We start from the raw sequence: 13866 nt of genomic DNA, 5'->3' as shown, positions 1-13866 counted from the left end.
AAGATCAGAAAGTTCTAAAAGAAAAAAATGTAATATGATGATCTCTCTTTAATGTTTACTACAATTTAAAAATAATAAATTAACTTAGCAAGACTGGATCCAAGGCAATTAGAGATACGAGACGTTACTTGCCAGGCTGATTGCACTGTGCTTGTGTTTTAAACTGGAGGAATGTCAGTTTTCCCAGAGTTGTGAGAGGTCTGTTATCAAAGTCTGCAAAGTATTACACTGTGTGAGCATTAGATTGATGCTTCTAAAATTGAGTAAGATTAAATTAAAGGAGATAGTTTGATGAACTCCCTATAGGAAACATTCTGTGTTTCTCCTAGACAGCATTATTCAACCTGAAATCTTTTGTTTCAGGTTTGTATTCTTTAACTTATCATACTACTGCTTTACAACTCCCAGAGTAAACAGTATCTCAGTCTGTTTATGAAATACATAACCCTTCAGATGAAATGCTCTTTCACTCCAGTTTTCTCATCCTTCTAGAAAGTGTGTTCCCACCCGTGAAATTCATTCCACACCCCATGGCATCCCAATAAAGTAAGAGATATTAAATGTCTCATTCAAATCTCTGAGATTTTGTTTTATAAGGAATAGGTGAGCACAGGGCTACAGATTCTCCTATTCTAGTTTTTATCAGCAGTATTTAAAAAAAAAAACAAAAAACAAAAAAAAAAAAAAAAAAAAAAAAACACAAAACACTACCTGAAAGATTTTACCTACCTCTGTGCCGTTCCCATTGCCAAAAGTCTCCATCAGTGCAAGAGTCTCTCATGGGGAGTTTGAACTTTCCTTTAATCTAATCCATTTAGAAAATGACTCACAATTTATTGAATAAAGTGGAGAAAATTGATATCTTTTCATTAAGCTGACAAAGTCTTTTTCGCTGCTGGCATCTGTGAAATGCGTTCTCTATTTAAATTTTATTTATATCAATCTTCTCTGGTGGAAACTAGATTAAAATGGAATGCTTTATACTTACAGTAAAAACTTTCCCATCCTGCAACGAGTGTCATACTGCTTTTGGAAACGAACTCTGTTTCTTATTCCTTGGAGTAACATGATACCTATGATCAGAGGGAAGCGCAATCTAATCTCTCCATTCCTTTGTATCCTGTTTCTATATAAACAAACTGTGTACACTGTATCACAGGCAAAAAGAGATAGCTGCAGTGGCTTTATAATGGTAAATACAGAAGCAATCTTGGAACATTTTAATACATAGCATGTTCCCTCTAAACTGTTGAAAAATGCATGATGATACTTTGCTGTTTTCACATTTCAGAGTCTTCCATAAACATGAATTAAAGTTATATGTTACTCTGTGAGTATTGTCACATTGTTAAATATAATGTCTTTATACTTATTGCCATATAGAGTGTGTCATATTGTTGAAGCAATTTCCTAAATACAAATGCAGAAAAGTTAAAGGATAATTCTAGCTGCAAAAGAAGTCTGTACGTTTTTTATACACACTAGAGTAGCAAACATGACACAAGCAAGTGCCTGCAAGTTTCTGGGCTGCATCAGCACATTTTCTCCCAGACCATCCGCTGCCCATGTCCTGTTAATCACCTGTAAGAGGGCAGTTAGTCCCCACTTTGATCGACTGAGTAGCTGCAGTTTAATGCAATAACTCAAAGACCGATGAATGAGTAACTCAACAAGTTTGGGAATACCTACAAATAAGGAAGTTGTAATCAACTGGATTGTGTAATTTTTTTCCAGATATTGCTCGATTCAAGAGGCAGATGATAGAATGGTTAGTGTTTCCATGTTGATTCAATCTCAGTTTAGGTGTAGACATTTGAAGGTGTTCAGTGCATTTTTACTGTCATCCCGTAATGGAATAATTTGTTACTGAAATTCAAGAGAAAAACATCCCCAGCCAGCTCTCTTCATGCATCAAACCTTTGTGCTCCAGATGATGCACAAGAACAAGTCAAAAAGCGGTCACTACCTTTAAGCAACCTACAAAGGTTCTTGAACTTTGCAGACTGAAGCTCACTGAATTCAGTTTAAGCTGGAAGTTCCCTGCAGCCACCTAAGGCTCTAGGCATTAGGGGAACAAATTCATTTTAAAATGCAATAGAATTGTGTAAACACTAGCAAACATAAGCTATTCTCTTGCTCTTTCCCTATATTCAATCTGACCACCAGATCTCTTCTCTGTAGTAATTTCTCTGTTTGGTACACATGATGAGCGAAAGGCACTTCAATCAAACGCTTTTTTTGCTGTTAATCCACGCAGACTAAATACATAAAAAGTTAAATATTTTGATTTAAAAAAATGTATAGCTTTGCAAACAAAGATTTAAAAAACTGTGAATTGAACTGGAAAAAAAACCCTCAAGAATTTTCTGAAAGAATTTCATAGATTTCATAGATTTCTGGGTTGGAAAAGACCTTAGAGATCATCGAGTCCAACCGTCCCTAATCCCCATTAAACCATATTCCTAAGTAGATCATCCTCCCTATTCTTCAACACATCCAGGGATGGGGACTCAACCACCTCCCTGGGCAGCCTATTCCAGTGGCTGACAACCCTTTCAGAGAAGAAAAGAAGTTGCTTTTCTCCCCAGCTCCATTACTTATATGCTTAGAGTTTAATATTCTTATAAAAGAGGCATTTTCTTGAAAAGAACTTAGATATAAGCAATCCTTTGTTTACACTAGCAGTAGCTGGGGACCAAAGAAACCCAAACCAAAACACAAACAAAGCAGGAATAGTCAAGCCTCTTTTATATCATATCCTTTTTCTTTCCCCATGGTTGAGGGTATGTGTCTCAGTCAAATCAGCCTTGCATGAAAAAACTCCATGCTTCATGTATTCCCCAGACAATGAGAGGAACACAAGGAAAACCATTCCAAAACATTACAGGCATCTAATTCAGCATGATGTGAGCTCTCACAGCTTGTGATGTTTGGTGACTGATGGGAGTCTGCAATTCTCATCCAGAATTAGCTGTTCAGGTCACTGAGAAGCTCAGGTTCCTCAAGATCTGGGAGATCTTGTCTGGAAACCACCCCAAGGGAAAGCATCTTAACTTTAATAATTCTCTCTCTCACATGGCTGCTTCAGCACATCTCAGAGCAACGTAACCTCAACATAGAGAAGCTGAATTATATTCCTCAGGGAAGCTTTTTCCCCCCTCCCCATACAGGTGAACCTAATCTCAAACGCAGCAAACTGTGATTCATTTCAAAGTTTTTTTTTCCTGCCTCTTTGAACAGAGCTGGAGGTGTAAAACTTTGAAAACAAGTAGACCTCAAAGGATCAGCAGTGCCAAAAAAGGACAACTGGTCTTAAAGATTAAAAAGCTCTTAATAGAAGAGAAACCCTATAAACACAAGACTCAAAGGAAATAATTTTCATTGGGCTCTGGACGCTGCTGCCACAGCATGGTGCTGAGGACTAGACCGCAGTGGGCTTTGTAGTGCTTCAGACTTACAAGGGATTTTGCCCACCTACATATTAGAGAGAAATAGGAGCTTTTCATCTGCAAACGTCCTTAGTTCCCCCTTTATAAAATGAGCTTTTTCTCCAGCCCAGGTATACTGGGTAGGGACAGGTGGACCCTTGGCTGGTCTACCCTGTGATTGTAACTGCACCATGATCACAAATGAATACAAATGCTAAAACCTGCACACTATTAGATGACTCAGGTGACGTTAGGGTTCAGCACTGACTTTGCACTTGATTACTTTTCAAGGTCAATATCTAAATACTTGGGCTATATTTAACAGCATCAGTGAGTAATTAGATCATTTTAATTGCTAAGAACAGCATTGCTTCTCCATGCTGCCTCTCAGGCTGGGTTCATCTCATACCTATTTTACAATGTAAACTCCCAGGGCCAGGGTGTTCAATTTTGTGGTTTTTAGTACCCAGCACCACAGGATCCTTCTCCATGGTTATTTAATGCTACAGCACTGCTACTAGTAAATAATTGTGATCATTGCTCCTGATTCCGTATCACAGGATTCTCCTCATGTATTCAGAGGCTGCTCTGCTCTGATGATTGCTGTGAAGGCCAGTGTTTAGCAGGATATGTTTTTTCAGTTTGCCTGCTGTACAATCTGTTATTAGAGTGCAGATTCAGCCCTCGTGCCTTTTCATGCATAGCAAAGAGAGATAACTCTTTTCTCCATTGTTAGCATCATTAATGACACCCTTCTGGAAATGATGTGTGAATAGCATCATTAAACTGCCTTGCGAGCACAGGTGTAAAGGGTTTTTTTTTGTGTTGTATACATGGAGAAATGATATATTACATTATAAAAATCAAGTATAAGCTGGGAGAAGAAATAAGAAAGACAAAACAGACATAGACCATCATTGTAGGCCCCTTCCAACTATTCTATTCTATTCTATTCTATTCTATTCTATTCTATTCTATTCTATTCTATTCTATTCTATTCTATTCTATTCTAAATTCTGTTCTGTTCTACACTAAGCTTAGCTCACTTGCTCCAACTTACTCAACTCTTCTTCCAGACCAAAGGAGCTTTCAAACCCAAGGTGTTTCTCTCTGTGTTTCAGTTAAACTCAGCAGGTGAAAATCATATCCCTGTTGGGACAGTTATTCAGCAAGTCTGCTGATACAACCACATACCAAGTGATGGTCTGTTTTAAAGATGCTAACTTGGACTCCTGAATTGCAGTAGCTTCCCGTTAGAGTTCATTACGTGACCCAGAAATATTGCTTGTCATTCTGGTTTATTTTTCACTAAGATGGGCTATACTTGAATGCTCTCAGGCATGGCCCACCAAATATCCTGACCATATGCCATTCAGGTCAACCGTGTACCTCAACAAGTGGCAGAGGCTGTTTTTTTCAGCTTATCTGAGGACCAAAGATCTCACCTTTCCAAAGGAAGTCTTAATTACAGTTTAGAGGAAATAAAAGTGAAATTTAATGAATGTATACTTGACCTTCTTTGCAGGACTTCCCACTCTATATTTACCATTTTGATTTCCCAGTTTACTACCAGCTTTACATAAGAACAGCTTCCTTTCTGGGCACATGACATATTTTTGTGTCTAAATTATTTCTCTTTTTCAAATTCTTACCTAAAGAATAAGGTCTTTAGCTTAGTTTAGATGTAAGCATGTGTACATACAACTCCCATTTTTAAATATACATTTATAGTATTACACACCTACATGCTTTCATCTGTGTGTGTGCTGTTTGTTAGTCTGCAGCAAAGGAAGCTGGATCAGAAAGTGAGGGGAGCATTAAGGAGAAGAGGCAATTACATGAGGTTGGCAGAATAGTTCAAAGTTGCTGAAGGCTGACCCTGTTGGCTGTGGTTCATTTTTCATAGACCACACTGGAAAACAAAGTGCTGAATCGGAACAGTCCTATGAGAGAGCTAAGATCAAAAGGGGAACTGTTCCTAGTAATTAGGATTGGAGCAATAAAGTCAGCAGCTTAGGTGGGACAACAGCAGGTCTGGTAAGACAGTGCAATGGGTGTAATTCTGAGTAGCTAATGCTGAAGCTACATAACTTTGAAGCCATGGCACCTCTCCTAACACAAAAACAAGTGTGCAGTTCAAGCCTTATTGAAAATGCTGGAGTCCCTATTTTATGCCTTGTTGAGTCTGTTTCTTCTACAGTATCCTGCTCTGTATGCCACGCAGAGCCTTTTCTTGCATGAGGAAATGAAATAATGATACACGCTTCTCAGTCTAGGAGTATCTACGGGTTTGGTGCAATTGTTTTTCAGTGTGAGTTGGTCATATGTTAGAGATTAGAGAAAAAGGGACTTGTAGCTTCATCTGTGTTGCTATGAATTCAGGGGATGGACATTAGCAGTGGCTGCAGATATGTCTTTGTTTTTTTCCTTAGGACTTTGTAAGCATAAACAGATTACCAGTTAAAAAATAAATCAAGACTTTAATTATAAACTCTGAAATGTCCTTGAATCAATGCATGCACAACAGGGCATTTTCCAGAGCTGAATGGTGTGATGCAAGGTAGTCTGCTGCTTCAAAGATATTTCATGGGCTTGAAGCAGCTACAGGGGGAGACGCGAAAGGGTTAAGCATCTCTATTGGAGTGAGTGTGCAAGAAGCTTTGACAGTAAGGCTTTATGAGTGCAACCATGAAATTAATTCTTGCCAGGGAATACAAACGACAGACAGAGCCACTCATGCACCAGCTAGTCACAGTTTGCAAGGTGAGCTAAAGTTTATCAAAATCCCCAGACAAAAAATGTCATTAAGATACAGTTAAGGTTATAGACAGATACCAATTCCCATGCAAGAAACTTCATTAAAGTACACTCAAGGCTGTAAACACATGTGCCAATGAAATTCAAACAACAAGATCCAAACACTGTCAGTATTTACAATGTTAAACATTTGGAAATTAAAAGTTACTGCTAGAGATAATGTGGCTTCTATAAAATTCATAATCATGTTTCAACAGATCAAACTTCTGCTGCTGTTCAGTATTACTTTACCTTCTATTTCTAGATGTGACGCTCTCTGCCACAAGATACCATGAAGGCTAAAAGTCTACATGGGTTCAGTAAAATCTACACAGATCTGTAGAAGAAAAAGCCAACTGTAGGTGTTGAAAGCAAAGCAGACACCATTTATTCTGGAATACCCTGAGCCACAAGTCCTGAAGATCTGGAGAATATTCTGAGGAAAATCTCTTTCAGCATGCCTTGTTCTAATATATGTTCATACAGATCAGACTGGCTACTCACGAAGATGGGCTGTTAGGGTGGATGGTCCTTTGGTCAATATTGCTGCCATCACAGCATTCCCAGCAGCCACAGCACAATAGTAGACTAAATCTCGTGGATAAGGAAGCTATGGAAAACAGTGCACTGTCTTAGAGAATGTAGGATGCAAAACCAGTAGTTAACTGTGAAATCCTTGCAACTAAATTTCAATTTAGGGTTTGGAAGGGACACTCTACCTCTTAAATGCAGTGTTAGATCCTTAAGATGTTATTTAATTAGATTCTTCATTATAACATAGTTACGATCATTGTCTTTTCTCTTTTAGCTTCAATAGTGATTGGGAAATGGTGGTGTGAGATGGAACCCTGCCTAGAAGGAGAGGAATGTAAGACGTTGCCTGATAATTCTGGATGGATGTGTGCGACTGGCAATAAAATCAAGACCACCAGAGTAAGTCGTCTTTCTGGCTATATCCAGGAGGTCTTAATAGGAAGGGGAATCACTAGTGATTGCTCACCCATATCTTTTCTATCATCATGTCTGCTCTAAAAGTCTGAAAGATCACTGCATACCTTCCCAGCCACCCAATGCTTCTGGCCATAATTTAGTGAAAATTTGGATGGATTCAGGCTGGTCAGCTGGGCCCAAGCTTGATAACTGGAAGACTGGAGCTCCTGAATCACCAGGTCACTTTCTTACAGACATTTGTCACCTCGGAAAAACTAGTGCACATCACTGCTTCAGAGCAGCTCTAGCCCCATGCACTGACTTACTCTTTTGATGCTGAAGATTCAGGTAACACAGGCCAACGGGTGACGACAATTTTCACCATGCCTTGCCAGGAAAATGCAGAGATACAGCTGAAAAGAGAGAAAGTGTGAATGAGGTGACTAAATTCTCCCACTATGAGATTACCTTTGGGGAAAAAAAATATTTTTAAAAAATAGATCCTAGCTTTTCTTTTGCATCGTGCAATTATTTCTCAATCATTTTCTTAAAACTGCCACCTATACCTGTATTCAACAATTTTGATTAAATTATTTTCATACCACAATTGAATTTTTTCCAAGAAAATTACAGGGTTGTCAACTCAAAGTATTTTTTATAAATGAATAAACTTTGCTTTTCAGTGAAGTAGAAAATAACTTTTGAAACCTGCTCAATGAAAAGAAAAGTGAATTTTCAAGAAATTTTTCCCTTTTTATTAAGAAATTCTACATACTCTTACCAGCTACTAATTCACAGGAACACGAAGCTTAGTGTCAGGATTTCCTGACTTCTTCCTTTTTATACAATCCTAACCCTAGTCATTTTTCATGTCTTTTAGGGCTTTTGTTGAAGGAGGAGATTTTTACCCCAACTGATCCCCATACCATCACCTCAGGATGAATTATTTGTATTGCAGTCCTAGTTTCTTGAACAGTGCCTTCTGGCACGGCTAATCTCACCACCACATTAAATTACTAGGAGCTGTATTAATTTAAGAGGTTTTCTTTGCAGAGGGCAGCAAGTGGCCCATGAAACAGGATGTGTATTATCCCTTTGTCATCTCCCAGAGCAAAGGAGAAAGCATGGAGGGAACCGTGATTCCTGGACTCAAATTCTTCCTGCAGTGTCACTGTTGCTGCAAACCGTTCTGTGCTCACAACTGATCTCTCCACCTTGAAACACCACTGGAAGATTGTGCCCTGGTGTATGTGCCTTGCAGTGCAATTAAACATAAACCAAAAAAAAATCTCACTACATGTCCTTTTCAGTGAGGCAACATTTTGTTCACTGAATTGGGGAATTAAAATGGAAGAAAGTGATATTAAAGGAGTAATAAGCAACATGAAGAAGTATGTTATACTTTTGTTAAATTACAATAATTCAATATTTCTGCAGTCTGTCTGCAAATTATATAATTTAGGAATTGCGTTTGCTTTTTTCTGTGAAATTGTCCTGCTTTTAACTCACCCAACCCTCATCATATAAACTAGTTTTAGGCGATAGTCTGCATCTAGAAGTGATTGCTAGAAATTTAGCAGCTTCATTAATATGCAGATGTACGGTCCAATCTATTCAGTATGCATTATTGTATTTCATTTAAATTAAATACTTACAGACTGAGTGCTCATAACGGAAAAAATATTTCTTCATTTACCCACAGGAGTTATTTTAATTAGCTTGTGAAGGGAGTACCTTATGGTGCTGCTTCCAGTAGAATTTTGCTTTGTTGCTTTAAAATATCATTACCAAACCCAATTGACAAAGGCAACATGACATGATGAGCTTAGCAACCGTCTCTTGCATTTTCTAAACAACAATTCTACTTCATAATCCCTGAAACTTTGCTTGAATCCGTACTTCTGTGTCAAGTCTAGCAACATAAATATAAAATAATACAAGCAATCGGATCCTGAAACAGGCATTTTTTACTTTGTTTTGTCATTTCAGATGGCATCAGAGAACGAGATAACGCTATAATCTGTATTGACCCCAACCCAGGCTGCAAGATTGGGCCATGTGTGTCTAATTTATGCAGTTAAGGAAGTTAAGAAAGCAGAAGAAACGAGACAAATCAGTCAGCATCCTAGATACATCTGTGGTGATTAGCCAAAAAGCTAGAGCAAGTCACCATAGGCTGTAAACTGTAAACTGTTTTAATGAAGGCTTTTCCTTACACTAAATGCATTTACGTTAGGCAGCTGCTGGCCTGACAAGGAAAACATTCGCATTTATGGCTCACAGGATTAAAATAGCTGTTGGTGTATTCTTCAAGGCCCACAGTAAATCACATATAAGCATGTGTGTATGTATATATAATACACGTATATACATAATATATGTGATTTTACAGTGTACTGTATTACTGCGATTAATACTGATCAGTGTCAGAAGAAGGTGGACAACAGATCCAATGAAGGCTTTGCCATCACATCCTCCATTCCTTTTCATGCATTTATTCCTGTGTTTTGTCCTTTAGCATAGCTCACTAATTAAGTTGTTAAAAACAAAGAGACAAAGCTCACACTCTCTGTAAATCAATTTGTTTTCTATTGATGGTCAGAGCAGGTGACAAAACACTGCAATTCAATTTTTGGAGCAGTTTCAATGCTTTTTTAAATCTCTATTCACTCCTTTTTTTTTAAGACCATAAGTTTCAATGCTTTCTTTAAAAATGTGGGGCTCTTGGAGCTGTACTAGGACCTGGCTGGAGATCACATCACTACCTTTCAGCAGAGCCACTGGCACCAGGGCAAATGCAAGAGCACAGTCTCAGTCTGGATGCTGGGAGATGGTGCCCACGAGGGCACACTAATGCCTGTAAGAACCAGAGCTGCTGCAAAACAGGAAAACATGGCTCTTCGTGCATCCCATGTTTTGCCACTTCCCATCTGAGCAAGGGAGTCACTCACAAGCTCTTGACATTGGATTGATGTCTATACATGAACTTCTCTGCACCGCTTTGGGGGGCCCTTGAGGAGCACAGTGCTCTTCCTCAGGGCTTTCTGCCTGGGCTCATGTGCCCAGTGCACTGCAAAATGCCCTTTTTAAGTAATCCACACTAATAACACCTGACATTCATGTAGTAGCCCTCTAAATACTTCAACAAGCTGTTTTTCTGCTGATACTGTGGAGGATGGAAAACAAAGTCTTGAGTACCTGGGGACTGGCAGAGCAGCTCAACTTGGAGTATCTCTCCAGCTTCACAGCCTGCACCCACCATCACAGCCCACCCGCTCTGCAGTTTCCAGAGTAACACTTGGGTTACCGTACATTTTGCCATCAGAGAAATGCAGGACATTTTACTGTGCCCTGAGGCACCTGAGCATCACATTTCTTTGCAGCTACTGCTCGTCTCACGCTGCAGCAAATAGCACCTGAGGTGCCCACAGCCCCTTGGCACTGTGGTCCCTCATCGTTCCCTGCCCTTGCACCGACCATACAAATCCTTGAGGCAGTGTACAAGAGTACAAAATACAAACCAGAAAGGGATGTATTCTTTCCCAAGAGAGAAAACCCAGCAGGGTCACTCGTCAGTGGCAAACCAGGAGAGAAGAAAATGGGAAGTGGGGGAAGGAAGGAAATGGTAAATGATTCCAGAGTTTTATTTTCTTTTATCAAGTTGTCCAACTAGGTTAATACGTTAGATGATTTCCAGATTTAATTTTCCTTTAGAGCTATGAAGAAACCCCTCTATTTTTGTGATAAAAGTCTCTGTTAATTAAGAGGTCAATTCAAAGCAGTAGAGCACAAGATAGTAAATATCTCTTGCTATAAGACTTACTGCTGCATTTCATCATCTCATCTAGTGCTTGGGTAATAATTTGTAGCCCTGATTTAATGCCTGAGCCTGCTAGTACTCAAGTCAATTCGAGTTTCATTGCTGACCTAGTCGACTAGCAAAGGATTGGATCCCTTGTGCCATTCAACTGTGTGTATCAGCACGGGAAAGAAACAAAAACCTCTCCTCAAGAGAGCTATTTTTGCTCCTGGTCAGTCACTCTTATTTCAGCATCCTAAAAAAATACCTCTGGGCAGTGGTGTTTCCTCTTCAACCCATTAGTGCACTCGCTCAGATCAATTGTGGTGTTAGTCAGAGAGTGATGGCTTTACGGCCGTGTTAGCTCACCTGAGGAGCACAGACGAATTCGGTCAGCCTTTCCAGTCTATTTTATAGCTTGTCACTCCTAGCCTGCTGTTCTTTTGGTAAGTGGGTTGGTGGTGGGTCCAAATGAACCTGAAAGATGGATCCATCTGCATGTCTTTGTCTAGCAGAAGCTATTAGCATCACTCTTGAGAAGGGGAGGGTGGAAGGCTGGCGTGAGCATGGCCCCATGCCCCAAGCTGTCCTGGCAGTCCTGTACCACCAGCCCAGGCGATCGATGCACATCCAGCATCTCCCAAGGCACAGGCAGGAGCTTGCTCAGGGTCAGCCTCTTGCACATCCTTAAATCCCTGCAGCCCCAAGAGTAAAGAACCCCTGCAAAATATTGCAATTTAAACTCAGCTATATCACAAGCAGGGCAAAGTGCCATGAAGCCTGGGTCTTTCTTCCCTCTCATAATGCATTTTATTTAACTGACTCTTTCGCACTTTCTTACGGCAGATCCACCCGAGGACCTAACAGAGTGCCGTCTGCACGGAGACAATGAAAGCCCTGCTGATTTATGAGGACAAAGTATTGAAAGTTTAAAACCATCTCAGCATTTACAAGCCAAATGGATTTCTTATTTGCACTTTGACTGTTTACCAGATAACAACAGTGGCTTTACTGTGCGAAAGAAAGTATTCAGTGGAAATAATGCCCCTGATTTTTGACAGCTGGAAATAAAAATGAAGAAAATGGTTCCTTTGGTAATGTTTCCAAGATTGCGAAGTACGAACAACAGTATAAGTTTGGATCTACAATTTACTTTATACCATTTAAAGTATATATATATAGAAATATATATATATTAATATATGATATTTTGAAATAAAAGCCTCATTCTTCAAGAAATTGAATAGTACCACACTTTGCTGCAGCTGCTGTAGATTTTTTTTTTCTTTTTTTGTAATGGTCTGGAAGATCCCTACCTGTTTCAGGGAGAAATGTGGCAGTGAAGAGGCAAAGCAAACCTGCTGCAGTACAAGGACGCCTAAGAGCTACACGAATCCTACCGATGCGGCATCCAGAGCTCCCTGTTCCCTTCGGCAGAATTTTGAGGGCATTTGTTGTTCCACTTTGTGTTCTGGAGGCTTTTCCCCTTGTGCAATACTAGCATGCTGGCTTTGCTTCATTAACCATACTTGATTGATATATAACAATGATAATTCTATCCTCTTCCAAGAAAATATTTTTAGAGCTGTTAGATATTCCATGAAGAAGAGATGGACAACTACTGAGTGAAGTACAGTATGTATTAAAAGTTTATTTGGCAGAGTTTGGTAGACTGTGAGCTCCCTTCTTATTAAAGATGTACTGTACATACAATGTCTTCAGACTTTGTATAGCTCGTAGAGACTGCAGTAAAAACCCAGTAACCAACTCCAAAGCTTTGCGTTGTTCGCTCACTAATTCTTTGACACAACGACAAAGCTATTTCTTTCCAGACAAACATGCGAGAGGGATTTTACCTGTGGTTTGGTTTTACACGAGCCCATTTGCAGTTGGTGAAAAAGCATTTCGGCTTGAGCAAATGCCTCTGTGGACAGCTCGAACGCTCAGGCGTACCCACACGCAAGGCACTGCCTGGCTGTGTGCTCTTATCCCACAGCACACGGGGGAGAATAACTTAAATTTAAGCTTCCCTTGTTGCAGGCCAGGCTGAGTTGCATCGAGATCATTTACCACCAGCTCAAAGCACACACGTGGGCCATTCCGTGGGGCAGCAAACGCACAACAGTTTGGGGTAAGCAAACTGTGTCTGAGCCCTGCTTTCGTTTCAGGAATAGTTTCTTTCAGTTTAATTTGAATCTGTTTCTTACTAAGGTGAATTCAGCTGAGGTGAGATGCTTTTCAGAAAGGATGCGTCCACAGAGACATTGATCTGCTAACTGCGAGCAGCTTGCATTCACATTTCTGGCTAAGCTCTTGCTGTTCGCCGTGCAGCCTGACCCTTGAGTTGCTTAAGAAAGATCAAATCTGAGGGCTGAAATGTGCAAGTCTAGTTCACATTCCCAGGCACTTTCGTGAGCGGTCCAATTAATTTCAGGGGGTTTATTCGTGTGGAAAAGTATCTTGCTGTCACGCATAAGTCTGTGCAATCTACCCTTCAGTATGCCTAATGCTACCAAATCAAAGGGAAATAGGGAATCGTAAAACTTGTTCTATCCAGTCCAGCTTCATTTCTTTAATATTTCCAATTTCCTTTCAGCCTGCTTACCTGTCTCTCACAGGACCCTTTGGCCATGCTAATCACTTTTAATCCAATGCAGAGGAAGCGCTGCACTTCCCGACCTAGAGTTGGTCAAATTCTCCCACTAACTTTCTTTCTCCTTCAGGGCAACCACTTCAATCTCTGATGCTTCAAGAGGCAGAAATTTGTCACTATAATTACACTGTATATTAAAGCAGCTACCTGACGTGTCACGCCATACTCCGTGCCGGCTGTCCGTGCTGGTCCTTGCGTGATGCTCACAGTGGAAATGGATATATTGTTTCCAAGTACTTCTGTTAATTCCTCTTCAAAAA

The 13866-nt window shown here is 39.9% G+C and overlaps 1 protein-coding gene across 1 annotated transcript in view; it reads left to right on the top strand.

The window, feature by feature from the left end:
- The window catches only part of TAFA1 (TAFA chemokine like family member 1), a 227288-nt gene extending 215471 nt beyond the window's left edge, over window positions 1-11817 (top strand). Inside the window, 2 exon segments of the mRNA XM_009981931.2 lie at window positions 7033-7157; window positions 11800-11817. Of these exon segments, the coding sequence (XP_009980233.2) occupies window positions 7033-7157; window positions 11800-11817 (143 nt within the window).
- The last annotated feature ends 2049 nt before the right edge of the window (window positions 11818-13866 follow it).

Source organism: Tauraco erythrolophus, chromosome 12, assembly GCF_009769465.1.
Source record: "Tauraco erythrolophus isolate bTauEry1 chromosome 12, bTauEry1.pri, whole genome shotgun sequence".
NCBI classification, from domain to species: Eukaryota; Metazoa; Chordata; class Aves; order Musophagiformes; family Musophagidae; genus Tauraco; species Tauraco erythrolophus.
Note: the sequence above shows the minus strand (reverse complement) of the source record. Positions and strands in the feature narration are given on the sequence as shown.